General features: G+C 36.9%; 1 protein-coding gene across 10 annotated transcripts in view; it reads right to left on the bottom strand.

The window, feature by feature from the left end:
* DMD (dystrophin) overlaps positions 1-22,614 on the bottom strand; it is a 2,228,404-nt gene that overhangs the window by 1,165,474 nt on the left and 1,040,316 nt on the right. For all 10 annotated transcript variants that reach the window (XM_061410475.1, XM_061410469.1, XM_061410467.1 and 7 more), the window contains one exon: positions 18,703-18,850. In XM_061410475.1, coding sequence (XP_061266459.1) covers positions 18,703-18,850 — 148 coding nt within the window. The remainder of the gene's footprint in view (positions 1-18,702; positions 18,851-22,614) is intronic.

Raw genomic sequence — 22,614 nt, 5'->3', positions numbered from 1 at the left:
ACATTCAAAAAACTAAGATCATGGCATCTGGTCCCATCACTTCATGGCAAGTAGATGGGGAAACAATGGAAACAGTCACAGACTTTATATTCCTGGGCTCCAAAATCACTGCAGATGGTGACTGCAGCCATGAAATTAAAAGATGCTTGTTCCTTGGAAGAAAAGCTATGACCAATCTAGACAGCATATTAAAAAGCAGAGGCATTACTTTGCCGACAAAGGCCCATCTAGTCAAAGCTCTGGTTTTTCCAGTAGTCATGTATGCATATGAGAGTTGGACAATAAAGAAAGCTTATTGCTGAAGAATTGATGCTTTTGAACTGTGGTGTTGAAGACTCTTGAGAGTCCCTCAGTCAGCAAGGAGATCCAACCATTCCATCCTAAAGGAAATCAGTCCTGAATATTCATTGGAAGGACTCATGCTGAAGCTGAAACGCCAATACTTTGGCTACCTGATGTGAAGGTCTGACTCATTGGAAAAGACTCTGATGCTGGGAAATACTGAGGGCAGGAGGAGAAGGGGACAACAGAGGATGAAATAGTTGGATGGCATCACCAACTCGATGGACATGAGTTTGAGCTAGCTGCAGAAGTTGGTGATGGACAGAGAAGCATGGCATGTTGCAGTCCATGGGGTTGCAAAGAGTCGGACATGACTGTAACTGAACTGAAGCTACAGCTTGCCTTACAAAGTTCTCACCAAAATTATAGTGTAAAAACCTAGGAAGTACACAAGAAACCATAAGTGTCCCAAACAAAACTTATCTTTAAAACTTCCACTTTTGTCCAGACACTCTTCTACTAAAATACATTCAGTAACTGTTATTTATATGCTAAAACACAGACTTGGGCATGGGTCTTACAGTGTCCTTCACAAAGAGTTCCAAATTTGCCTGTCCAGTCTGAGCAAACACCATCCACCTGGGAACCTGAGTTCCCTAAGCTATTGCCACTTAAAGTCATTTCCATTCTCCTAACAGAAAACAAAGAGGAACTAAAGAACCTCTTGATGAGGGTGAAAGAGGAGAGTGAAAAAGCTGGCTTAAAATTCAACATTCATAAAACACAGATCATGGCATCCTGTCCCATCACTTCATGGCAAATAGATGGGAAAACAATGGAAATAGTGACAGATTTTCTTTTCTTGGGCTCCAAAGTCACTGCAGATGGTGACTACAGCCACAAAATTAAAAGCTGCTTGCTCCTTGGAAGAAAAGCCATGACAAACCCAGACAGTGTATTAAAAAAAAAAGAGAGAGAGATAGACATCATTTTGCTGACAAAGGTCCATCTAGTCAAAGCTATAGTTTTTCCTGTAGTCATGTGTGGCTGTGAGAGTTGGACCAGAAGGCTGAGTGTCAAAGAATTGATGTTTTCCAATTGTGATATTGGAGAAGACTCTTCTTGAAAGTCCCTTGGATAAGGTTTTTCTTAGAGAACATCAGCTGTCGCTACACACAGATTTGTCTTCTGGGCTGCTTACCAAATTCTGGCCTCCTACCAAAATCCTGCTTTTATTTCAAATCATGGGTGCTTTTGTATCTACTGTTCCCTCAATAATAGACATCTTATAAAGAAAAGTGAAAGTGAAAGTCACTCAGTCGTGTCTGACTCTTTGTGACCTCATGGACTACACAGTCCATGGATTTCTCCAGGCCAGAATACTGGAGTGGGTAGACTTTTCCTTCTCCAGGGGATATTCCCAACCCAGGAATCAAACCTGGGTCTCCTGCATTGCAGGCAGATTCTTTACAAGCTGAGCTACCTGGTAGCTCATAAAGAATCTCCCAAATCTATATCTCAGTAGGAGATTAATATGACAATGTAATTGAAAGGGCTTCATAAATTGGAAAGTGCCTTATTATGTTATGACTAATGTTATTGTCATCAGTAACAAGTCTAACATCATCTCTAATAATAAAAATAACTTCTAATACTCTGATTTTGATGAACTATGGGTCAAATGATAACCCATAGCAATAAAGAGGTTATGTGTCACCCATATTGATAATGATATAAGATGGGTTTAATTGGGGTTATACTGATCACTAAATACCATTTTTATGGATGAAAGAAGTTTCATTTTTATTACTTAATATCCTTAAGGCCTCTTAGGAGGGCCTGGCCCTATAGTGAGTGGTGGATATTATTCTCTTTATTAGTTTCCACAATACTTATTAGACAGAGATGTGATTTAACTTGTTCTTAACATTTCAAACTTCTGGCTAATGGTCAGTAAGCCACATAATATTCAGTTTCCAAGGCCTTTAGTTATTTGCTTGTGATTTGGAATAAAATTATTTAATTGTTCTAAGTCATAAAAAATTATAAGTATAATGTTACTACTTTCTATTTTTTTATTGAGAATCACATCAAATAATATTTCTTATAATATTTAAATATAAAGGAACTAAAAGCAACTTTAAACACTACTGCAATTAAATAAATAAATATTACTATAAATATTAATTAAATAAGTATTGTGTTACATCTTTCTGGACCTGTTTTTGTAAACGTGGTTTTATACCATCTTCCCTACTTATCCATTTCTAAACTGACTTCTTAATTTTTTAAAAACTAATATTTTTCCCTTATACTCATCATATTATCACAATTATTATTTTGACAATCAGAAACAACACACATACACACACACACATGATTATAACAAAAAATCAGTGAAATGATACTTTCCTCTGTGATGAACCCTGAAAATTTCTATTTTGCTTCACTAAACACAAATGCTGATGGTGACATAAAAATTGATACCATGACTCACAGTTTGGAAAATACTAGCCTACTAGATTAAAAAAAAAAAAAAAAACAGGAGAAAAAATAAACCAAAAATGTAACCAGGAGAAAAGGAAATGAGTCCTAACCTTTCCCATTTCTTTCCATGCATCTTTAATCTGTCCAAGAGATCCTTATTGTGTCCCAATTAAACCACAATTTCTCATAACACCTTCACTTTTTAAATGTTTTCCCCTTTTTCTGGATGTAGGCTTTCCCCCTTACTTACACTTACTCCTTGGAAGGAAAGTTATGACCAACCTAGATAGCATATTACAAAGCAGAGACATTACTTTGTCAGCAAAGGTTCATCTCATCAAGGCTATGGTTTTTCCAGTAGTTATGTACGGATGTGAGAGTTGGACTATAAAGAAAGCTGAGCACCAAAGAATTGATGCTTTTGAACTGTGGGGTTGGAGAAGACTCCTGAGAGTCCTTTGGAGTGCAAGGAGATCCAACCAGTCTATTCTAAAGGAGATCAGTCCTGAGTGTTCATTGGAAGGACTGATGTTGAAGCTGAAACTCCAGTACTTTGGCCACTTGATGCAAAGAACTGACTCATTTGAAAAGACCCTGTTGCTGGGAAAGATTGAAGGCAGGAGGAGAAGGGGAAAACAGAGGATGAGATGGTTGGATGGCATTACCGACTCAACGGAGATGAGTTTGAATAGACTCTGGGAGTTGGTGATGGACAGGGAGGCCTGGTGTGCTGTGGTCCATGGGGTTGCAAAGAGTAGGACACAACTGAGCAACTGAACTGAACTGAGGCTTCCCTCATCTTCTTTCCTGTGAAACACTTCCAAATATTCTAGTCAATTAGTCAATCCTTTTCTTGTGTTTTCCCCAACACCTGTTATTGTACATATCTTTATTACACCTCTTAGATGTTATTTTAGTTGCTTAAATATCCCTCTACTGAATGTATGATTGATGTTTCAATTGTTTAAATGTCTATCATCTTTAGTGAACCTTGACTTTTCTGTGAGTAGACTGGAATTTTGTTAATTTTTATGTCCTAAGCACCTAGCACAGGGTCTGACAGAAAGTAGCTCCAAAGTAAAAGTTTGCTGAATACATGTATTGATTTTAAAGGTTAATTGAAATAGAAGGAATTGCTAGTGGTAAATGTTCAAACATAGTGGTGCTACACAGTTTCTCCAAAATAAGAGTAATTTCATGGACAGATCCATCCCTCAGGCAGGACAACTAACTGATTAGACTCCCAGCCTTATGCATGGGAGTGGTTGGTGTCATGGACTCCTCTTATTTGAACATCATTACAATTCTATTTCAAAATTTCTGTTCTTCATGATATCCCAAGGAGACTATGAAGGATTTAAAGAATTCTGTCTCCTTAGATGACAGTATCTTGGGTGGTTATGTACTGGTTGAATTGCCCTGAATACTCTTTTAGGGATAGTCCTGATTTTAAGATAACAATTGCAAAATCCTATAAACTACGGATTGGTAGTGTTGGCTTATTACAGCATGTGGATCTTAAACAAAGGTTTACAAGCCTCTGTTAAGCCGTGATGTGTAGCTTATTATTTTTTAAACAACTGTGTTGTTTTAAAGTTAAGGTTGTTTCAGCAATCCATTGTTAATATTTAAAAATACATATATTGTCCTTTTGTAAGCACATACAAGTGTCATATATTATTTAAAAACAAATAGAAATTCAAGGGCAAAAATGTTTGAAAATGTATTATTTAAAAATAGCAGTAAAAGGGATTTTCAAAATAAATCCATGTTAACTAGGATTTACAATACAATATAAGCCTGTACTATTAGTTGTAATGCCAGGATTTGGATAACTATGCTGGAACATTAAATTTATTCCTTTTCACAGCCTGAAGACATTTTAATGTCTGAGTAGCAATAAGAACAAATTACCTAAAAACTTTTAATAGTGTATAATAAATTAAGACTGAATGGTAATGCAAAAGTGGGTACAACAGGATGAAATTATGAATCTCATATAATGATCCAACAACACTTAAAGTGTGAAAACAACATTGGTATTCTGCAATATACGACCACAGTTGATCCTAATTGTTTTTCTCCTGTCAAATAGAAATTGCACATCAATCACAAAGTATTGCACACTGTTCATTACATGCAAATGGTTATGCTGTGCAGGCTCTCCAAGGGTACTCAAACGTATTTACAAAAGGAACCAGGCTAGAAGAAGAGATTTTCTGATGGCACTAGGTCTCCATTAGAGTTCTTTACTTATAAGCAATAGAAACTGTCTCTGCCAGTAAGGAAATCCACATTCAGAAAATGGAGTTCAGAGGATGGAAGGGAAAAATTAAAGAATCAAACTTGGGACAATCAGGACTCTAGAGGGGGCCCACAGCAAGGGTCGCTTGTTGGTGTTGACCAGGCATTCTCTTTAGAACGGACGAAGTCCAAACTTATCTCTTCTCTCAAGTTTAAAAGTCTCAAGAAAGAAAATGATTAGCCCAGCTTGGGTCCTATGCTTAGGACCATAGAGGTGATGGGAGAAATGCTCTGGCAGAACAACCTCAAGAACTCTCTTGGACAAAACACTTGATTTATTGTCCCATGAAGACTGCTCAGGTACTCAAGAGGACCTGGCAGTACTATTAGTAAGGATAATAGTTTTTATATTCTCTTTAAAATGTTTAAGTCCACCACACACTACTTAAGTGACTTTAAAATCTTTTTATTTTTAATCTTACCCCTTCTTCTAATGCATGGAGTTGGAAGTTGACTCTAATAACAAGTCTATTTTGATTTACGTTTTCTTACCATGACTTTTAGTGTATTTGATAATCATGGTTGAAGTCTATTTTACTGTTATCTCAAGCAACAAAGAATATTTAAAGAGATGGTAAGAAGGACCCTTGTACTTTTATTGCAACTTTTTATTACACTATTACTCTATCTTCTAAAGCAAGAGTTAATAAACTTTTTCTGTAAAAAGCTACATAGTTCATATTTGGGCCTTTGTGAGCCAGGCAGTCTCCATGGTAACCACTTATCTTTGCCTCTGTAGCCAGAAAGCAGTTATAGATAGTAAATAAATGTGGTTGGGTTCCAATAAAACTATTTGCAAAAACAGGCAGCTAGCAGGATTTGGCCCCATAAGATACCTTTTCTGGAGAATTTAATATTCACAGTGTCAATAATATTTAGTGTACTATGTAGTATATCAAACTCCTTTAATTGTCAAACATCTGAAGGATGTCATAGGTGAGATATTTACTCTAATAATGATCAGTTCAGCGTTCCACATGGAGTTCTAGAGCCTATGGTAGCAATATTAGTTTGTTTCAGGTTGAATTATTCCTCAAAATGATCCAATTAAGTAAAATGAATGACTATATCTAGGACAAGGAGGGCACTAAAACTTCGAGGACTCTAAATCTATAAAGTAAAATTATTTATTGACAAAGAGAAAGTAATTGTGAGCCAATAAAATCTCAAGGTGAAATATGCCACCACGTGGTCTGATATGCACTCATATTAGACTTCTCTACTATCTTTCACTCACTCATGTCCCTGAATCTTTCCTCCTTACTAGTTTTGATCAAAATAGCCTAAAACAAGTTTACTGCCAGTAAAGTGCTGTCAACTCTAGCTTCACAAAAGAACAAGAATTTAAAAATTTGTTAACTGTGATGTTTGCAAACAACCCTGATCTCTGGCTTGTACCTATAATTTGGTTCTACAGTAGGAAGATTCACCGTTCTTATGACTAGATACTTGCTATTCAGCTTGATGAATAGTTCATCCTGAACCAACTCATCTGTGAACAGGCCTCTTGTACTATAATTTGTCAATTTTATCATCGTTCAAAATTTACAACTCATGTCAGAACATTTTCTCAGTCTCTTTGTATGACTTGTTCAGAGCGAGCTCTCTCCTTATGTTGCCTTTCACCATATTGCTCTTTTCTGTTTCCTAAAATCTTCTCCCAGTTGGCTTTGGGAATCCCAGCAGTGTTATGGAGGAGTGACAAATCTGACTCTCTGCGACTCCATGGACCGTTGCCCACCAGGCTCCTCTGTCCATGGTATTTTCCAGGCAAGAATACTGGAGTGGGTTGCCATTTCTTTCTCGAGGGGTTCATCTCAACCCAGGGATCAAATATGCATCTATGTCTCTTGCATTGGCTGGCGGATTCTTTACCACTTGCGCTAACTGGGTAAGAAATACTTAACTGCTGTAGAAAAACACTTATTTTGCTATGCTGGCTCCAGTGTTAACATGTTGTCATGCATTTCTACCTTGGCCTTCATACGCTGATGCTGAAGCTGAAACTCCAATACTTTGGCCACCTGATGCGAAGAATTGACTCCTTGGAAAAGACCCTGATTCTGGGAAAGATTGAAGGCAGGAGGAGAAGGGGACAACAGAGGACGAGATGGTTGGATGGCATCACTGACTTGATAGACATGAGTTTGAGTAAGCTCTGGGAGTTGGTAATGGACAGGGAGGCCTGCCTAGTGTGCTGTAGTCCATGTGGTCGCAAAGCGTGGGACACAACTAAGCGACTGAACTGAACTTTATGTGATGAACACATGAGGCTGTGAGCTTACTAAAGGAAAGGGGACACTTTGCCAAGTTTGTATCCCTAGTCACAAGCCAAGTGCCTCCCTTGCACACAGTAGGCTGACACTAAACGTTTGTCGAATGAATTTTGATATTTATGATATACTCAAAGGATCAGAGAATAGAAGCCATCATATTGTTAAACTTTCAGCAAATATGAGTGTTTCAAGTATTTTGTACAAAGAAGAGAGGGTGGCTCCATGAAAGGAAGATTTTCTTGCATAGAAGATGGGGTAAAAATGGCAGAAAGTACAAGTTTGGGGATAGTTTGTTTAGGCAAATAATATGATGAAAATATAATTCATTTATCCAATTATTCATTATAGTAAATATAATGTGTTACATGTATGAAAAGATTGTTCTAGGTACTGAGGGTATATTGGGAACCATGAAACACAAGGTCCCTGCAAGATTTATATTCTGGTAGGAACTAGAGAAAATAAACGTGCATATATTAAAATTTCAAAAATTGACAGTGTTATGATGAAACTGAAGCAGGATAATTCGGAGAGAAATTAAGCCTGTGTGTGTATGGCCTTTTTAAAACAGGAGAATTTACAAAAAGCATATCTGAGAAGATAACATCAGAACACAGATATATGTAAGTAGAGAAGTGTACAAAAGTCCTGAGAGGGAGGGAATTAGGACACAGGGGATAAAGACTGTGGATAGGGTAGAACCTCTAGCAAAAAGAAAAACAAATTTAATGGAAGGAACTAGCATTAGAAGGAATAGGAAGAAGGTATGCGAGGAGAGACAGCAATGAGATCAGAGTGGCTGGAACATCCTCTTTGCAAAGTATTGTACATAAAGATTACCGAATGGCACCCCACTCCAGTACTCTTGCCTGGAAAATCCCATGGATGGAGGAGCCTGGTAGGCTGTAGTCCATGGGGTCATGAAGAGTTGGACACTTACTGAGTGACACTTTCACTTTTCACTTTCATGCATTGGAGAAGGAAATGGCAACCCACTCCAGTGTTCTTGCCTGGAGAATCCCAGGGATGGGAGAGCCTGGTGGGCTGCCGTCTATGGGGTCGCACAGAGTCGGACATGCCTGAAGCGACTTAGCAGCAGCAGCAGCAGCATTAATTAAGCATTAATTAAATAATTAATTAATTTTCATTAAATACTTTATGTTTCACAATGCTTCCATGCTGATGTGAGCCGGGTTTTTTCCCCCCAATTTGGAGTTTGGAATTAGTATGCTTCACTTTACATATTTTTTGTAGATTCTTACTCTCCTGATAATTTCTTACTCTAAGAATGGGGATCTCTTGGGGATGATGTGTTTTCATGCATTTTAAGCGGCTCTTTACTGTTATGGCTATTACAGTAACTTATAGTTTCAGTTCTTATTTCTTTTCCATAATGTATAGCAATTTTTCATCTTAAACATACCATGCTGCACAACAGAACTTGAAGAACAAGCCACTGAGATTATCCAATTATTTTAATATACTTATTTTACAAAAGACATTTGATAGGCAACAACTTAGAGCCCCTCTCTGACTTTCTGTCCTTTGCTAAACTCCCTATAAATCTGTTACTACTTCTTAAAAGACGCATAGGAGCCAAGAAGTTACAGAGGAGTTTCTAAGCAGCAATAAAAGGCAAACAATATTTAAGTAAGAATGAAGTGCCCAACTGTTTAACTGTATTAAGAGACTGAATTCTCATGCCTCTACCAGCTAATAACATTGGAAAGCTTATTTTAAGATGCATTCCCATACTTACACATCACTGTAACCCTAAAGCAAGGGACTAGAGACAAATTATCTTTGCAGCAAATTTTCATGTTGATTCCCTTATGTTAGTGTACATCCTCCAGTTACATAAAGCACGGCAGCTTTGAGACCACCAAACACAATTTTATGAAATTTTATTACTGCTGAGGAAATATAAAGGGCCAGCAATTGTATGAATTATTGTTAACACTGGGGTCCCAATGAAGGGCAACAGATGGCAGAAATTTTTACTCAAATTATTTTTTTTTTCATTAAAGTCTCTATCAGCATTTGAGTCCCAGCAGTGTGACTATTAAGAAGCCCTCAAACTCACCAGCCAGCTGGTAAAATCAGCACTATAAAAACCAACTCTACAGAAAACATACTTGTATTCAATTTGGTCTTTTACACCATATGCCTTTTTTCTAGATAGCCTTTGATTTACTCCATATTCTAAAGTCAGTTATCTCCAGTAAAGTCCTTTGGGGGAGTACCTTACTAATTATTTATTAAAGTATATCCAAATAAAAATACAAAAATTCACTATAGCAGATAGTGTCAGTGACCCATGCACATTTATTCAACACTCTTTGTTTCTGGGCAAGCCAGTGATTTTTCAGTGATGGTGTCTGCCACTTGAGGGGCTCAGAAAGCGAGGTGAGGATAATTACAAAGTCTAGGTATCTCCTTTAAGAGGAAGACAGCTTTTTTTTTTTTTTAAATGAACTCACTTGTCTCAAATGTTGGAGCAGGAGTTATCCAGCTCCAATGTATTCTTGGAATCTAAACTTGTAAGAACTGGGTCCTTTACAAAGTGCTTTGGAATTTTCCTCCATCACAAATAGCCAATGTAAGGCAAAGCTGAAGAGCAGCTAAAATTGTCTATGACTCTCTTTTATATGCTTCTTTTTTGCCTTCCCTTTGCCAACTCCAAGAAGCTAGTGCCTTTTCCCTTGATTTATTTCCTCATCTGAGAGATCACAGTAATGTTACGACTATATAATTTATATGTAATTTTTCATTCTCCATGCAAATTTCTAATTTGAGAAAAGAAAAAAGTGCATTTTTCTTAACTAGACAATGAATTTAAACAATTATTTTGAGATTTGATGGTGAACATAAACATTATGATATGACATACTTAATCCATGTTGTTTAAGTATCTATAATCACAATGAATTAAAGTGTATCATTATGTTACAAAGCTAAGCTTTTAACTGTATTTATTTACAGCAATACACAAAAATACATTGTAATTCTAATACAATATAAATTATGAAGGAATGAAGCACAGTTGTAATGTTGAAAGATATACTAGAGACTGACTTTAAGAAGATATTTTGCCTAAAAACAGCAGATAACTAATGCCACAATAACACACTGCTGCTTTATTCCCTATGCTTACCATTCAGTAATTTAAAGCCAAAAATGTTTTATCTAAATAATCCTACTTCTGCTTACTTCCTGAAGTTAATTTCAAATGGAATTTAAGATCTGATAGAGTGCCTGATGAACTATGGACTGAGGTTCGTGACACTGTACAGGAGACAGGGATCAGGACCATCCCCATGGAAAAGAAATGCAAAAAAGCAAAATGGCTGTCTGGAGAGGCCTTAAAAATAGCTGTGAAAAGAAGAGAAGCAAAAAGCAAAGGAGAAAAGGAAACATATAAGCATCTGAATGCAGAGTTCCAAAGAATAGCAAGAAGAGATAAGAAAGCCTTCCTCAGCGATCAATGCAAAGAAATAGAGGAAAACAACAGAATGGGGAAGAATAGAGATCTCCTCAAGAAAATTAGAGCTACCAAGGGACCATTTCATACAAAGATGGACTTGATAAAGGACAGAAGTGGTATGGACTTAACAGAAGCAGAAGATATTAAGAAGAGGTGGCAAGAATACACAGAAGAACTCTACAAAAAAGATCTTCACAACCAAGATAATCATGATGGTATGATCACTCACCTAGAGCCAGACATCATGGAACATGAAGTCAAGTGGGCCTTAGAAAGCATCACTACGAACAAAGCTAGTGGAGGTGATGGCATTCCAGTGGAGCTATTTCAAATTCTGAAAGATGATGTTGTGAAAGTGCTGCACTCGATATGCCAGCAAATTTGGAAAACTCAGCAGTGGCCACAGGACTGGAAAAGGTCAGTTTTTATTCCAATCCCAAAGAAAGGCAATGACAAATAATTGTCAAACTACCACACAATTGCACTCATCTCACATGCTAGTAAAGTAATGCTCAAAATTCTCCAAGCCAGGTTTCAACAGTTCGTGAACTGTGAACTTCCAGATGTTCAAGCTGGTTTTAGAAAAGGCAGAGGAACCAGAGATCAAATTGCCAACATCCGCTGGATCATCGAAAAAGCCAGAGAGTTCCAGAAAAACATCTATTTCTGCTTTATTGACTATGCCAAAGCCTTTGACTGTGTGGATCATAATAAACTGTGGAAAATTCTGAAACAGATGGGAATACCAGACTACCTGACCTGCCTCTTGAGAAATCTGTATGCAGGTCAGGAAGCAACAGTTAGAACTGGACATGGAACTACAGACTGGTTCCAAATAGGAAAAGGAGTACGTCAAGGCTGTATATTGTCATCCTGCTTATCTAACTTATATGCAGAGTACATCATGAAAAATGCTGGGCTGGAAGAAGCACAAGCTGGAATCAAAATGGCTGGGAGAAATATCAATAACCTCAGATATGCAGATGACACCACCCTTATGGCAGAAAGTGAAGAGGAACTAAAAAGCCTCTTGATGAAAGTGAAAGAGGAGAGTCAAAAAGTTGGCTTAAAGCTCAACATTCAGAAAACGAAGATCATGGCATCTGGTTCCATCACTTCATGGGAAATAGATGGGGAAACAGTGGAAACGGTGTCAGACTTTATTGTTGGGGGCTCCAAAATCACTGCAGATGGTGACTGCAGCCATGAAATTAAAAGACACTTGTTCCTTGGAAGAAAAGTTATAACCAACCTAGATAGTATATTGAAAAGCAGAGACGTTACTTTGCCAACAAAGGTCCATCTAGTCAAAGCTATGGTGTTTCCAGTGGTCATGTATGGATGTGAGAGTTGGACTGTGAAGAAAGCTGAGCACCGAAGAATTGATGCTTTTGAACTGTGGTGTTGGAGAAGACTCCTGAGAGTCCCTTGGACTGCAAGGAGATCCAACCAGTCCATTCTGAAGGAGATCATCCCTGGGTGTTATTTGGAAGGAATGATGTTAAAGCTGAAGCTCCAGTACTTTGGCCACCTCATGCGAAGACTTGAGTCATTGGAAAAGACTCTGATGTTGGGAGGGATTGGGGGAAGGAGGAAAAGGGGATGACAGAGGACGAGATGGCTGGATGGCATCACCGACTCGATGGATCTGAGTTTGAGTGAACTCCAGGAGTTGGTGATGGACAGGGAGGCCTGGCATGCTGCGATTCATGGGGTTGCAGAGTCGGACCACACTGAGCGACTGAACTGAACTGAACTGCACTGCACTGTACTGCTTGCTCATGGTAATGTTTTTATAAAGGACTGTTAACTTTTAATACGGTTCACTAAGTAGCACTATCTAATCAAATCAATAGGCTTCATATCCACTAATAGAAAGGTATCCCACTTTTTAAAATACTCAATCTAATTTTGATTTTTATTAGTTCTACTGTCAACTTCTAGAATTTTCAACTCCATTAAAATAACAACCCATGCTTTAAAACTTATTTCTTTCTACTTTAGAAGAACATGTAGAGCTAAATATTAGCATGTTATGATTTCCACTTTTCTGTTTTCACTCAACATATTGTTGGCTCACCAATTCACTCGGTCACTAGATGAGTTGACATTATTTTTATAACTTTCCTTCATGATGCTTAGCTTTCCCTTTGAAAACTCTCATTAACATTTACTCTTTTAGTTCTAAAAGGAGGTAAACATGCCAGCTTTCTGAGAAAGATTTGTTTGGTTGAAGTGGAAGTTTCCTCACTTTTTAATCCAAGAGTTATACTTTGAGAAAATGTAACAAGACATAAAAATAAGCATTATTGAAAATACCTGGTTATTCAATCTGTATTTCAGATGTTTGGGGATAGCAATTCAGTAAATGCACTTCTGTTCTCATAGATACAGGTTAATCACTTAGGAAGTGTGATTAGTTAGACTAATGTGTAATGAGTAATTATTTTGTGGAGAATGAAATTTTAAGTACTTTATGCACATCTCATTTTTATTATTATTTAGAACAAAACAGATGTAGAGACTTAAGACACTTCATAGGATTCTGTAGCTATTAAAGGAGGTGGAATTAGAACACACACTTTTTGAATATGGCTTCCAACTTCTTAGCCAATCTTCAGAATTTCTACTATAAGCTAATGTGGCATGTCACTATTTTGTGGATGATAAAATTCTGTATATGTACTCAATCACTGCTTGTTGAATGAATATTTAAGACATGCACAAATAACTAAGTGAGCTTATTAACAGACCAATTTTAGTGGCATATCACATGATTGATATTTTATCATATAAAAATATGATATTTTTAAAAGATTTCCCATGCTGCATGACATTTTTAGAATATCTTGAAAAATATTAATTAATATACTTAATTTTATCATTCAGTTGTGATGGGGAAAAAACAGCTGAGTTGCATGGAGCCAGGCAATCTTTTCTTTATACTATTGGTAGCAACTTTATTTTGAGTAATAACACCAAATGTCAGTAGGATTTATCTTTTTTAAATTAAAAATAGAAATAAAATGCAGCTTAATAGAAGTATATACAGACAAGCACATAATGTGTGATGATTTATCATTTTATTTCCTATCTAGACATGATATATGGGCTTCCCTGGTGGCTCACATGGTAAAGAATCCACCTACAATGAGGGAGACCTGGGTTCGATCTGTGGGATGGGAATATCCCCTGGAGGAGGGCATGGCAACCCACTCTGGGCAACCCACTCCAATAATCTTGCCTGGAGAATTCCCACCTACAAAGGAGCCTGGCGGGCTGCAGTCCAGGGGGTTGCAAAGAGTCAGACACAATTGAGCAACTAAGCATAGCACAGACACATTTGCTGAAACTCATACAGATGAGGTTTTAAACATCAGTGTACCCTTTTAAATATCTGTTTAGTACATGGCCTACTTGGTTGATATTCCTCAAAGTAACCATTACAAGTTCAGGGCAACAAATCTATCTGCTGCCAACCTGTAGCATCTACATTTTATTTCCTAAAATAATTCCTCATCAAAAACTTAGATCCTCTTATTCATTGTTGGGATTCCCTGGTGGCTCAGTGATAAAGAATCCGCCTGCCAATGCAGGAGATGCAGGTTCAATCCCTGGGTCAGGAAGACACCGTGGAGTAGGAAGTATCCACCCACTCCAGCATTCTTGCCTGGAGAATCCCATGAACCGGGGAGCCTGGTGGGTTATGGTCCATGGGGTCACAAAAGAGTAGGACGTGACTGAGCGACTAAACAACAACAAGAATAATTCATTGTTAGTTAATCAATAATGACAATGACCAAGAGAGCTGAAATTACCAGATTTCATTTGTCTTATCAATGGATATGGCTGATAGTGTCTTTCTGGACCCTTTTCTGAGACTTAACAGACTAGAAAGATAACCTCAGTTTTCTTAAATGTATGTGTGTCTATGCGGGTATACACAAGTGTGTATGCAGGATTTTGGACCTTCTTAATCACAGGGGGAGGGGGGAAGGACACTGTAACTGTTTAGAAGATTTGTGTTACCATTCACAGTTCCTTAGCCAGAAAAACTTTTTCCAAGTATAAAAGAAGTTCCTTTTATACTTTATGTATGTACTGTGTGCTATGCTTAGTCTCTCAGTCATGTCCAACTCTTTTTGACCCACATGGACTATAGCCACCAGGCTCCTCTGTCCATGGGGATTCTCCAGGCAAGAATACTGGAGTGGGTTGCTATGCCCTTCTCCAGGGGATCTTCCCAACCCAGGGACTGAACCAAGCACTCCTATATTGCAGGCAGATTCTTTACTATCTGAGCCACCAATGAATGAGTAAAAAAACAGACTAAATAAAATAGTTTTTTAAAAAAATTATCCAATTAAAGGAAACAAAGTTCTGATGAAATGTTCACTTACATCTAAATCCCAGTGTGAAGAAGTAGAGACCTTTAGTCATTCTCAAGGCAAGTAAAATTATTGTATATTGAACAGCTTTAAGATTGTATAGAGGGCTTCCCTGGTGGCTCAGTGGTGAAGAATCCACCAGCAATGCAGGAGACCCAGGTTGGGTCCCTGAATCAGAAAGATCCCTTGGAGGAGGGCATGGCAACCCACTCCAGTATTCTTGCCTGGAGAATTACATGGACAGAGGAGCCTGGAGGGCTACAGTCCATAGGGTCACAAAGAGTTGGACACAACTGAAGCAACTTAGCATGCATGCATGCAAGATTGTATAGAAGCAAACATAACAAAAATCAAATGACATTAAATTTGTTTTGGACTTCTGCCTCTAGCCTAGACTAGATTTAACTTCTTGGCTAAAAATTTTTAAAAATGAACAAAATGTATGAAACAGTACTTTTTAAAAGACACTGGACACTGGGTAATTAAAACCAGTCATCTCTGAACAATTAGAAACAAATGAGAACCAATGAGGTGAGCCCTACAGTTGCCCCAGCTTACTCTCTGAATAGAGTTCCAAGCTATGACAAAGGACAAGGGCAGAAAACAGGGCGTCTTCTTTAGATGAGGAGATGGAGCTGGGTATCAAAGGGAACCAAAGTAGCTAGAGTCACAAGGCAGAGCATCAGAGAGGGGACAGAAATACAGAGAATAAACATTGGAGATCTGCAGAGAGCACCCTTCCAGTTTCCAGTTAAATCCTAACCAGTTCCCATATGACAAGTGAAAATGAAAGTGAAAGTCACTTAGTTGTGTCCAACTCTTTGCGACCCCATGGACTATATAGTCCATGGATTTCTAGGCCAGAATACTGGATTGGGTAGACTTTCCCTTCTCCAGGGGATCTTTCCAACCCAGGGATCAAATCCAGGTCTCCTGCATTGCAGGCAGATTCTTTACCAGCTGAGCCACAAGGGAAGCACAAGAATACTGGAGAAGGTAGCCTATCCTTTCTCCAGCAGATCTTCCCGACCCAGGAATCAAACTGGGGTCTCCTGCATTACAGGTGGATTCTTTACCAACTGAGCTACCAGGGAAGCACAACAACAAGAAACTACCAATGTCAAGGGAAAGAACTATACACAGTAATTAACGCAGACAATCACCAGAGCTCACATATGGCTGGGAGAGTACCCGTTCCTGCCAGACACAGTGGAAAACATCATACAAAAACATCAGAGCGAGTATTCAGATGGGTTTGGCTTCAGTAGTGAGGAAAATTTAGCCCTAGATTTTAGGTTGTTCTGCTCAAAACTCAAAGTATATGAGTAATACACTCCAAAGATCAAACTATTTCCAAGCAAAAATAACTATGTTTCAGTACAAAGGTCAACAATATTTATCTGCACAACTATATCAAGCACTCAACAAGTTAAAATTCACATCTGGTATCTAATCAAAAATTACCAGTCATCCAAAGAAGCAGGAAAATAACACTCATAGAAAGGATAAAAAATAATTGGAATTGACCGAAAATAGAGATGATAGTACTGGTAGACAAGAAACATTATAACTGTTATTGTAACTGTATTCCATATTTCTCAGAAGGTAAAGATTGAATGTTGAGGTCTGTTAACATATTAACACGGAAAATGTTAAAATTCTCAAACCACATTTCAGCATTGTATTGAATCACACAAGACAACAATGTATGAGGTTAAAATTATACACTAGATGAGATAAACCACAGACTAGATAAGCTAAAAAATAGATTGGTGCATTTGACAATAGGAATTATTTAAAATGAATTACAGAGAAAATAAGACTGAAAATAAAAAGAACAGAACATCAGTGAGTGGCATAATATACGCTATCAGAGTCCCTGAAAAGGGCAAGGAGCAGAAAAATATTATTTTTAAGTAACACCTTTAAAATTTCTAAATTTGATTAAAACTATGAACACACAAATCCAAGAAGCTTAACAGACCACAAGAATAAGAAACATGAAGAAAACTATACCAAGGAATATCATAAACCCATTGCTCAATTCCCAAAAACACTCCCTAATAAACCTTCTGTATCCATTGCTGAGTGAGATGACAAGCTGAAATATATACCAATATCCATATCAAAACAACCACTCTCTGTGGAGTAGAAGGTGGGTATATATTTACCTACAATACACCTCTACAGTGCCTCATTTTTTATAATGAGTATATATTATTTTTATAACAAAACAGATTAATATGTATAACTACCTTGCAACAGACATCTTTCAAAATGGCAAGAGGTTTATAAATCTCCCCCAAAATACCTTATATTTCTTTCTTTAAGTCAGAGACCTGGTGATGCTACATTGGCTCAAAATTCACTTTAGTGCTATTAAAAATATATTTTCTGTATGATGTCAGATTAGAAATCGATGAATTTCCTCTATCTGCAATGGTAATGCTGATGAGTATAAAGATTTGATTGATATACACATAATTACACAAAATTTTACAATATTAATTTTCTACATTTACATAGCTTACATATATATAGGGGTGTATAAATGGTTACTTTAATATCAAAAGGCATCTTTTCTATGCAAAAAATATTCGAAAAAGGAGAATTGTTAAGTTGAAAATGATATTACTTTAATGAACCCAGCATTTTGAAATGCCTGGACTATTTAATGTATTACCCCCTTTTCTTTGCTTTCATCTGTCTTAATCAATATTTTCTGGCATTCAAAAACTGGCCACAGTTCAAATCTCCTTGACTGAAAATTGCTACCTGAACAATTTGAACTAAAAAATATTGCAAAAGTACCTAAGATTTGGTGTAGTGAACCCAGTATTTCTTATACTTAAGCCATATACTTTATAACCTAAATTATAACCTCCACAATCCACTTTATCTACATAATCAAAAGACACAGCCAGTTGAAATTAAACTGTATGATGGTTATAATCCATATGTTGCACTTCCAACCCATAAAACAGTCAATAAGTACTGCCAATTTACTGTATTGTTTTGGCCTCTGGCCTATCTCAGAAGAAATTTTGTCAATAGAATATATAGAAATATTGCTACATCACCACAGACTGTCTTTAGGGAAATAGAACTGTAATTTTATAATGATGGATATTTCTAGTGACTACATTATTACCAAGTACACCACAAGTTCTCCTCTTGGACAAAATCCACACACTGCCCTAAAGCCACAGGACACCCTGCTGTAAGATGTTTCTCTGTATTCAAGATTCAATTACACTTTGCAGTTCATCAGATAAACCGGTTATGTCTAGACTCTCATCCTGACACAAACCGTTCCAAAATGATCATCATGACAAGTTCTAGCATGTGTGGTGCTGACAACAAAAGTCAGGAAATATAAATTTCCATCATCCTTCACAACCTGAACTTAAAGAAGTTAAGCAGTCGTGATGTTGTGGTGGAGATAAAAACAGTCTGAAAAAAAGAGATTTCAAAAACTTACCTTAAGATACCATTTATATTTGGCATGTTCCCAGTTCTCAGGAATTTGTGTCTTTTTGAGAAAGTGTTCAGCTTCTGTTAGCCATTGATTAAATATCTTCATATCATAATGAAACCGTCGCCATTTTTCAACAGATCTGTCAAATTGCCTAGAAATAAAAATTAGGGATCAAGAAAAATAAATGGATTATATGGACATAGAATATATGTTATTACATTAATAAAGCTATTATTTTGATAGTTTCTCACATTTGTATATGTCAGTTTCAGTTAACATAATAACTAATATTGAATATAGGATGAATTAAAACATTTGATAAAAGGTTGCCATTTCCCTTCAAAATGAATACACTTTGTGACTGAGAGGAAAATAGAGACAATTATTATGGAATATTAGTGTTTTCTTCCCTATGAGAATACTTAATTTTAATAAAATTTCAGAAATTTAAAAGTACATTAATACCTAATAAATTATTTTGAAGCTAGATACTAAATTTCAAAAGATTTTCTGGATCAAAAATTAGCTCATAAAGTCTGTCAATTTCAGTCATATCTTGAGCTAAAAGTGTCTGCTCATTAAAATCTTCAAGCATTCAGGATGACAGCTGTAACTTGTACATTGGCTTAGATGTAAGAAATCTACCAGTTAACTGGTATACTAGTCTTCCTTTCTCCTTTTAGTTGCATTGTATCCACTAGCATTTTAAATTGTGATGCTGAAGGAATTTTGTGAAAGGTAATGTGTCAACATCTCACATGAAAAGAACATTGAGAAGGAACTGTTTGGTCATTTCTGGTCACAGAAGAGACTGAGCCAGAAATTATATGAGTCAAGGCTTTATGTTTTTGCTAAGAGACTTGCACATAAAAATCACATCAGTCAGTCAATTCAGTTGCTCAGTGGTGTCCGACTCTTTGCAACCCCATGAATCGCAGCATGCCAGGCCTCCCTGTCCATCACCAACTCCTGGAGTTCACTCAAACTCACGTCCATCGAGTCAGTGATGCCATCCAGCCATCTCACCCTCCGTCGTCCCCTTCTCCTCCTGCCCCCAATCACTCCCAGCATCAGAGTCTTTTCATAGGGCATTATAAAATAAAAAAATAGCAATAAAACACTGATTTTGGGTCCCCAGTCTAGAACAATTGCACCAGTATCTTTGGAGGTGGGACCCTGACATTGGTATTTTTAAAAGCACCCAGGTGATTCTAATGTACTGACAAGTTGAAAAATACAAAAAAAAAAAAAAAGAAAAAGAAAAATACTATACAGTGCAAGTTTTAAAGTCTGTGGGCTCATGATCTACTGGGTCTGCAGGGCCTGTCCAAACAGGCATTTGCCAGCATGAAACAAAAGCCATCCTGAAAATTCCTGCTTATTGAGTGACCTCATAGTACAGCTGTCTGTACAGTTCTCTGAGATCTATTCTTAAGATGCAATGGATTAGTTTTGAATATCTTGAGGATCTTCTCAGATCTTTACCTCCCCTTGGGAAATTTAAGTAATTTCAGGATCCAAATAATGTCACAATTCCCTATCGTTTTACTAGGAAAGGAATGGAATTCACATTATAAACTAAGCACTGGGGTCTGTGGATTTACATATCCCATTCCATTAACTCCTGCAACACCCTCTGCAACATACCAATTATTATTCCCATTTTTCACTGGAGAAAGGTGAGATGCTGAGTAAGTTACCAAAAGGTAAATAGATATTAAATGGCAGACCTGGAATTCTAACTCAGATCTCTCTGGTTCCAGTGGTGTCCTTTAGCACCTTACATTAAATTTTCTGGGATTTCCTTTTTTCAAGATGAATTTTCACCAAATTAAACAATTCAAAGTGATAGTTGTAAGGCTTTTTTTTTTTCTTATTTTCTTCCACTATTTAATTATATATCTACATGTATTCTATCATGCATTCTATCAGGTATTACATTTAATGATTAACTGTATTTTCACCTTAAAAATATCTAAAACAGTATTTTGGTAGCATAAAAAGGCAGCTAATAATAGCCAAGAGAGATAGTCTCTATCACTAGCCTATAAATAATGGAGATGTAGACATAGGGGACAGACTTATGGACACAGGCAGGCGGGGAGGAAGGAGAGAGTGGGACAAATGGACAACATACACGCTACCATATGTAGAAGAGATAGCCAATGGGAATTTGCTGTGGGACGCAGGGAACTTAAACCTGGCCTCTGTAACAACTTAGACGGGTGGTAAAGGGTGGGAGGTGGGAGGGAAGTTCAAGAGGGAGGGGACATATGTACACCTATGGCTGATTCCTGTTGATGTATGGCAGAAACTGATATAATATTATAGAGCAATTATCCTTCTACTAAAAATAAATTTATAAAATAATTATATCTTTAATAAATAATGGCATTTTATAGTTGATCAAATGTTTTATATCCATCAGCCACAAAATGATCTTGGAAATGTTTGCATGGTTAATAATAATTTTGTTTTCCTATATTTTCAGTGCTAATACCCAAAACATGACTTAAGAATACATCTGAAGAATGTATTCCCTATAAAAAGGAATTGTACATTGTGTATGTCTTACAGGAATTTGAATCACTGGAGTCAGAGAGCTGTTAAATGAGAATCTAAAATACAGTGAGTCATAGTTGGCATGGTATCGTCTTGGTGAGGCTATAGTTGATTTTAATTTTCATTATATATATATATTAATATTGTTAAGTTTTCCTGCAATGCATACTTCATACTTTGAATATTCAGAAAAATACAATAAGTAAAATTTATTTTAAATGGAAAGTACAGGTGATTTACAATATCATATCAGTTTCAGGTGTACAATAGTGATTCAATAGTTTTGTAGACTATTCTCCATTTAAAGTTATGGCTGGGCATACACACAGAGGAAACCAGAATTGAAAGAGACACGTGTACCCCAATGTTCATTGCAGCACTGTTTATAATAGCCAGGACATGGAAGCAACCTAGATGTCCATCAGCAGATGAATGGATAAAGAAAGCTGTGGTACATATAGACAATGGAGTATTACTCAGCCATTAAAAAGAATACATTTGAATTAGTTCTAATGAGGTGGATGAAACTGGAGCCTATTATACAGAGTGAAGTAAGCCAGAAAGAAAAACACCAATAGAGTATAGTAACATATATATATGGAATTTAGAAAGATGGTAACGATAACCCTGTATGCGAGACAGCAAAAGAGACTCAGATGTATAAAACAGTCTTTTGGACTCTGTGGGAGAGGGTGAGAGTGGGATGGCTTGGGAGAATGGTGCTGAAATATGTATATTATCATATGTGAAACGAATCGCCAGTCCAGGTTCGATGCATGATACAGGGTGCTTGGGGCTGGTGCACTGGGATGACCCAGAGGGATGGGATGGGGAGGGAGGTGGTGGTGGGGGTTCAGGATGGGGAACACATGTACACCCGTGGCAGATTCATGTCAATGTATGGCAAAACCAATACAATATTGTAAAGTAATTAGCCTCCAATTAAAATAAATAAATTAAAATAAAATACAATAAAAAATAAAATACCTAGTAAAAAAATAAAAAAAAAATAAGTTATGGCTATCTTTTAAATAATGGCTGTATTCCCTATGCTGTACACTATATCCTTGTTGTTTATTTATTTTATACGTAGTAGTTCGTGTCTCAATGCCATACCCTTATTTTGCCTCCCCCTTGGTCTCCCCACAGTTAACCACTAGTATATTCTTTGAATCTGTGATTTTGTTTCTGTTTTTTTATACACATTCTTTTATTTTAATTTTTTAGATTCCACATATAAGAGAGAACACACTGCTAACATAGATAACATCTTTCTCTGTGTGACTTACTTCACTAAGCACAATTGTTTTTAAAAGGCAATCTCACATGCTAACAACTACCATCTCCATCTCC

The sequence above is a fragment of the Bos javanicus genome, chromosome X (genome assembly GCF_032452875.1).
Source record: "Bos javanicus breed banteng chromosome X, ARS-OSU_banteng_1.0, whole genome shotgun sequence".
Taxonomy (NCBI): Eukaryota; Metazoa; Chordata; class Mammalia; order Artiodactyla; family Bovidae; genus Bos; species Bos javanicus.
Note: the sequence above shows the minus strand (reverse complement) of the source record. Positions and strands in the feature narration are given on the sequence as shown.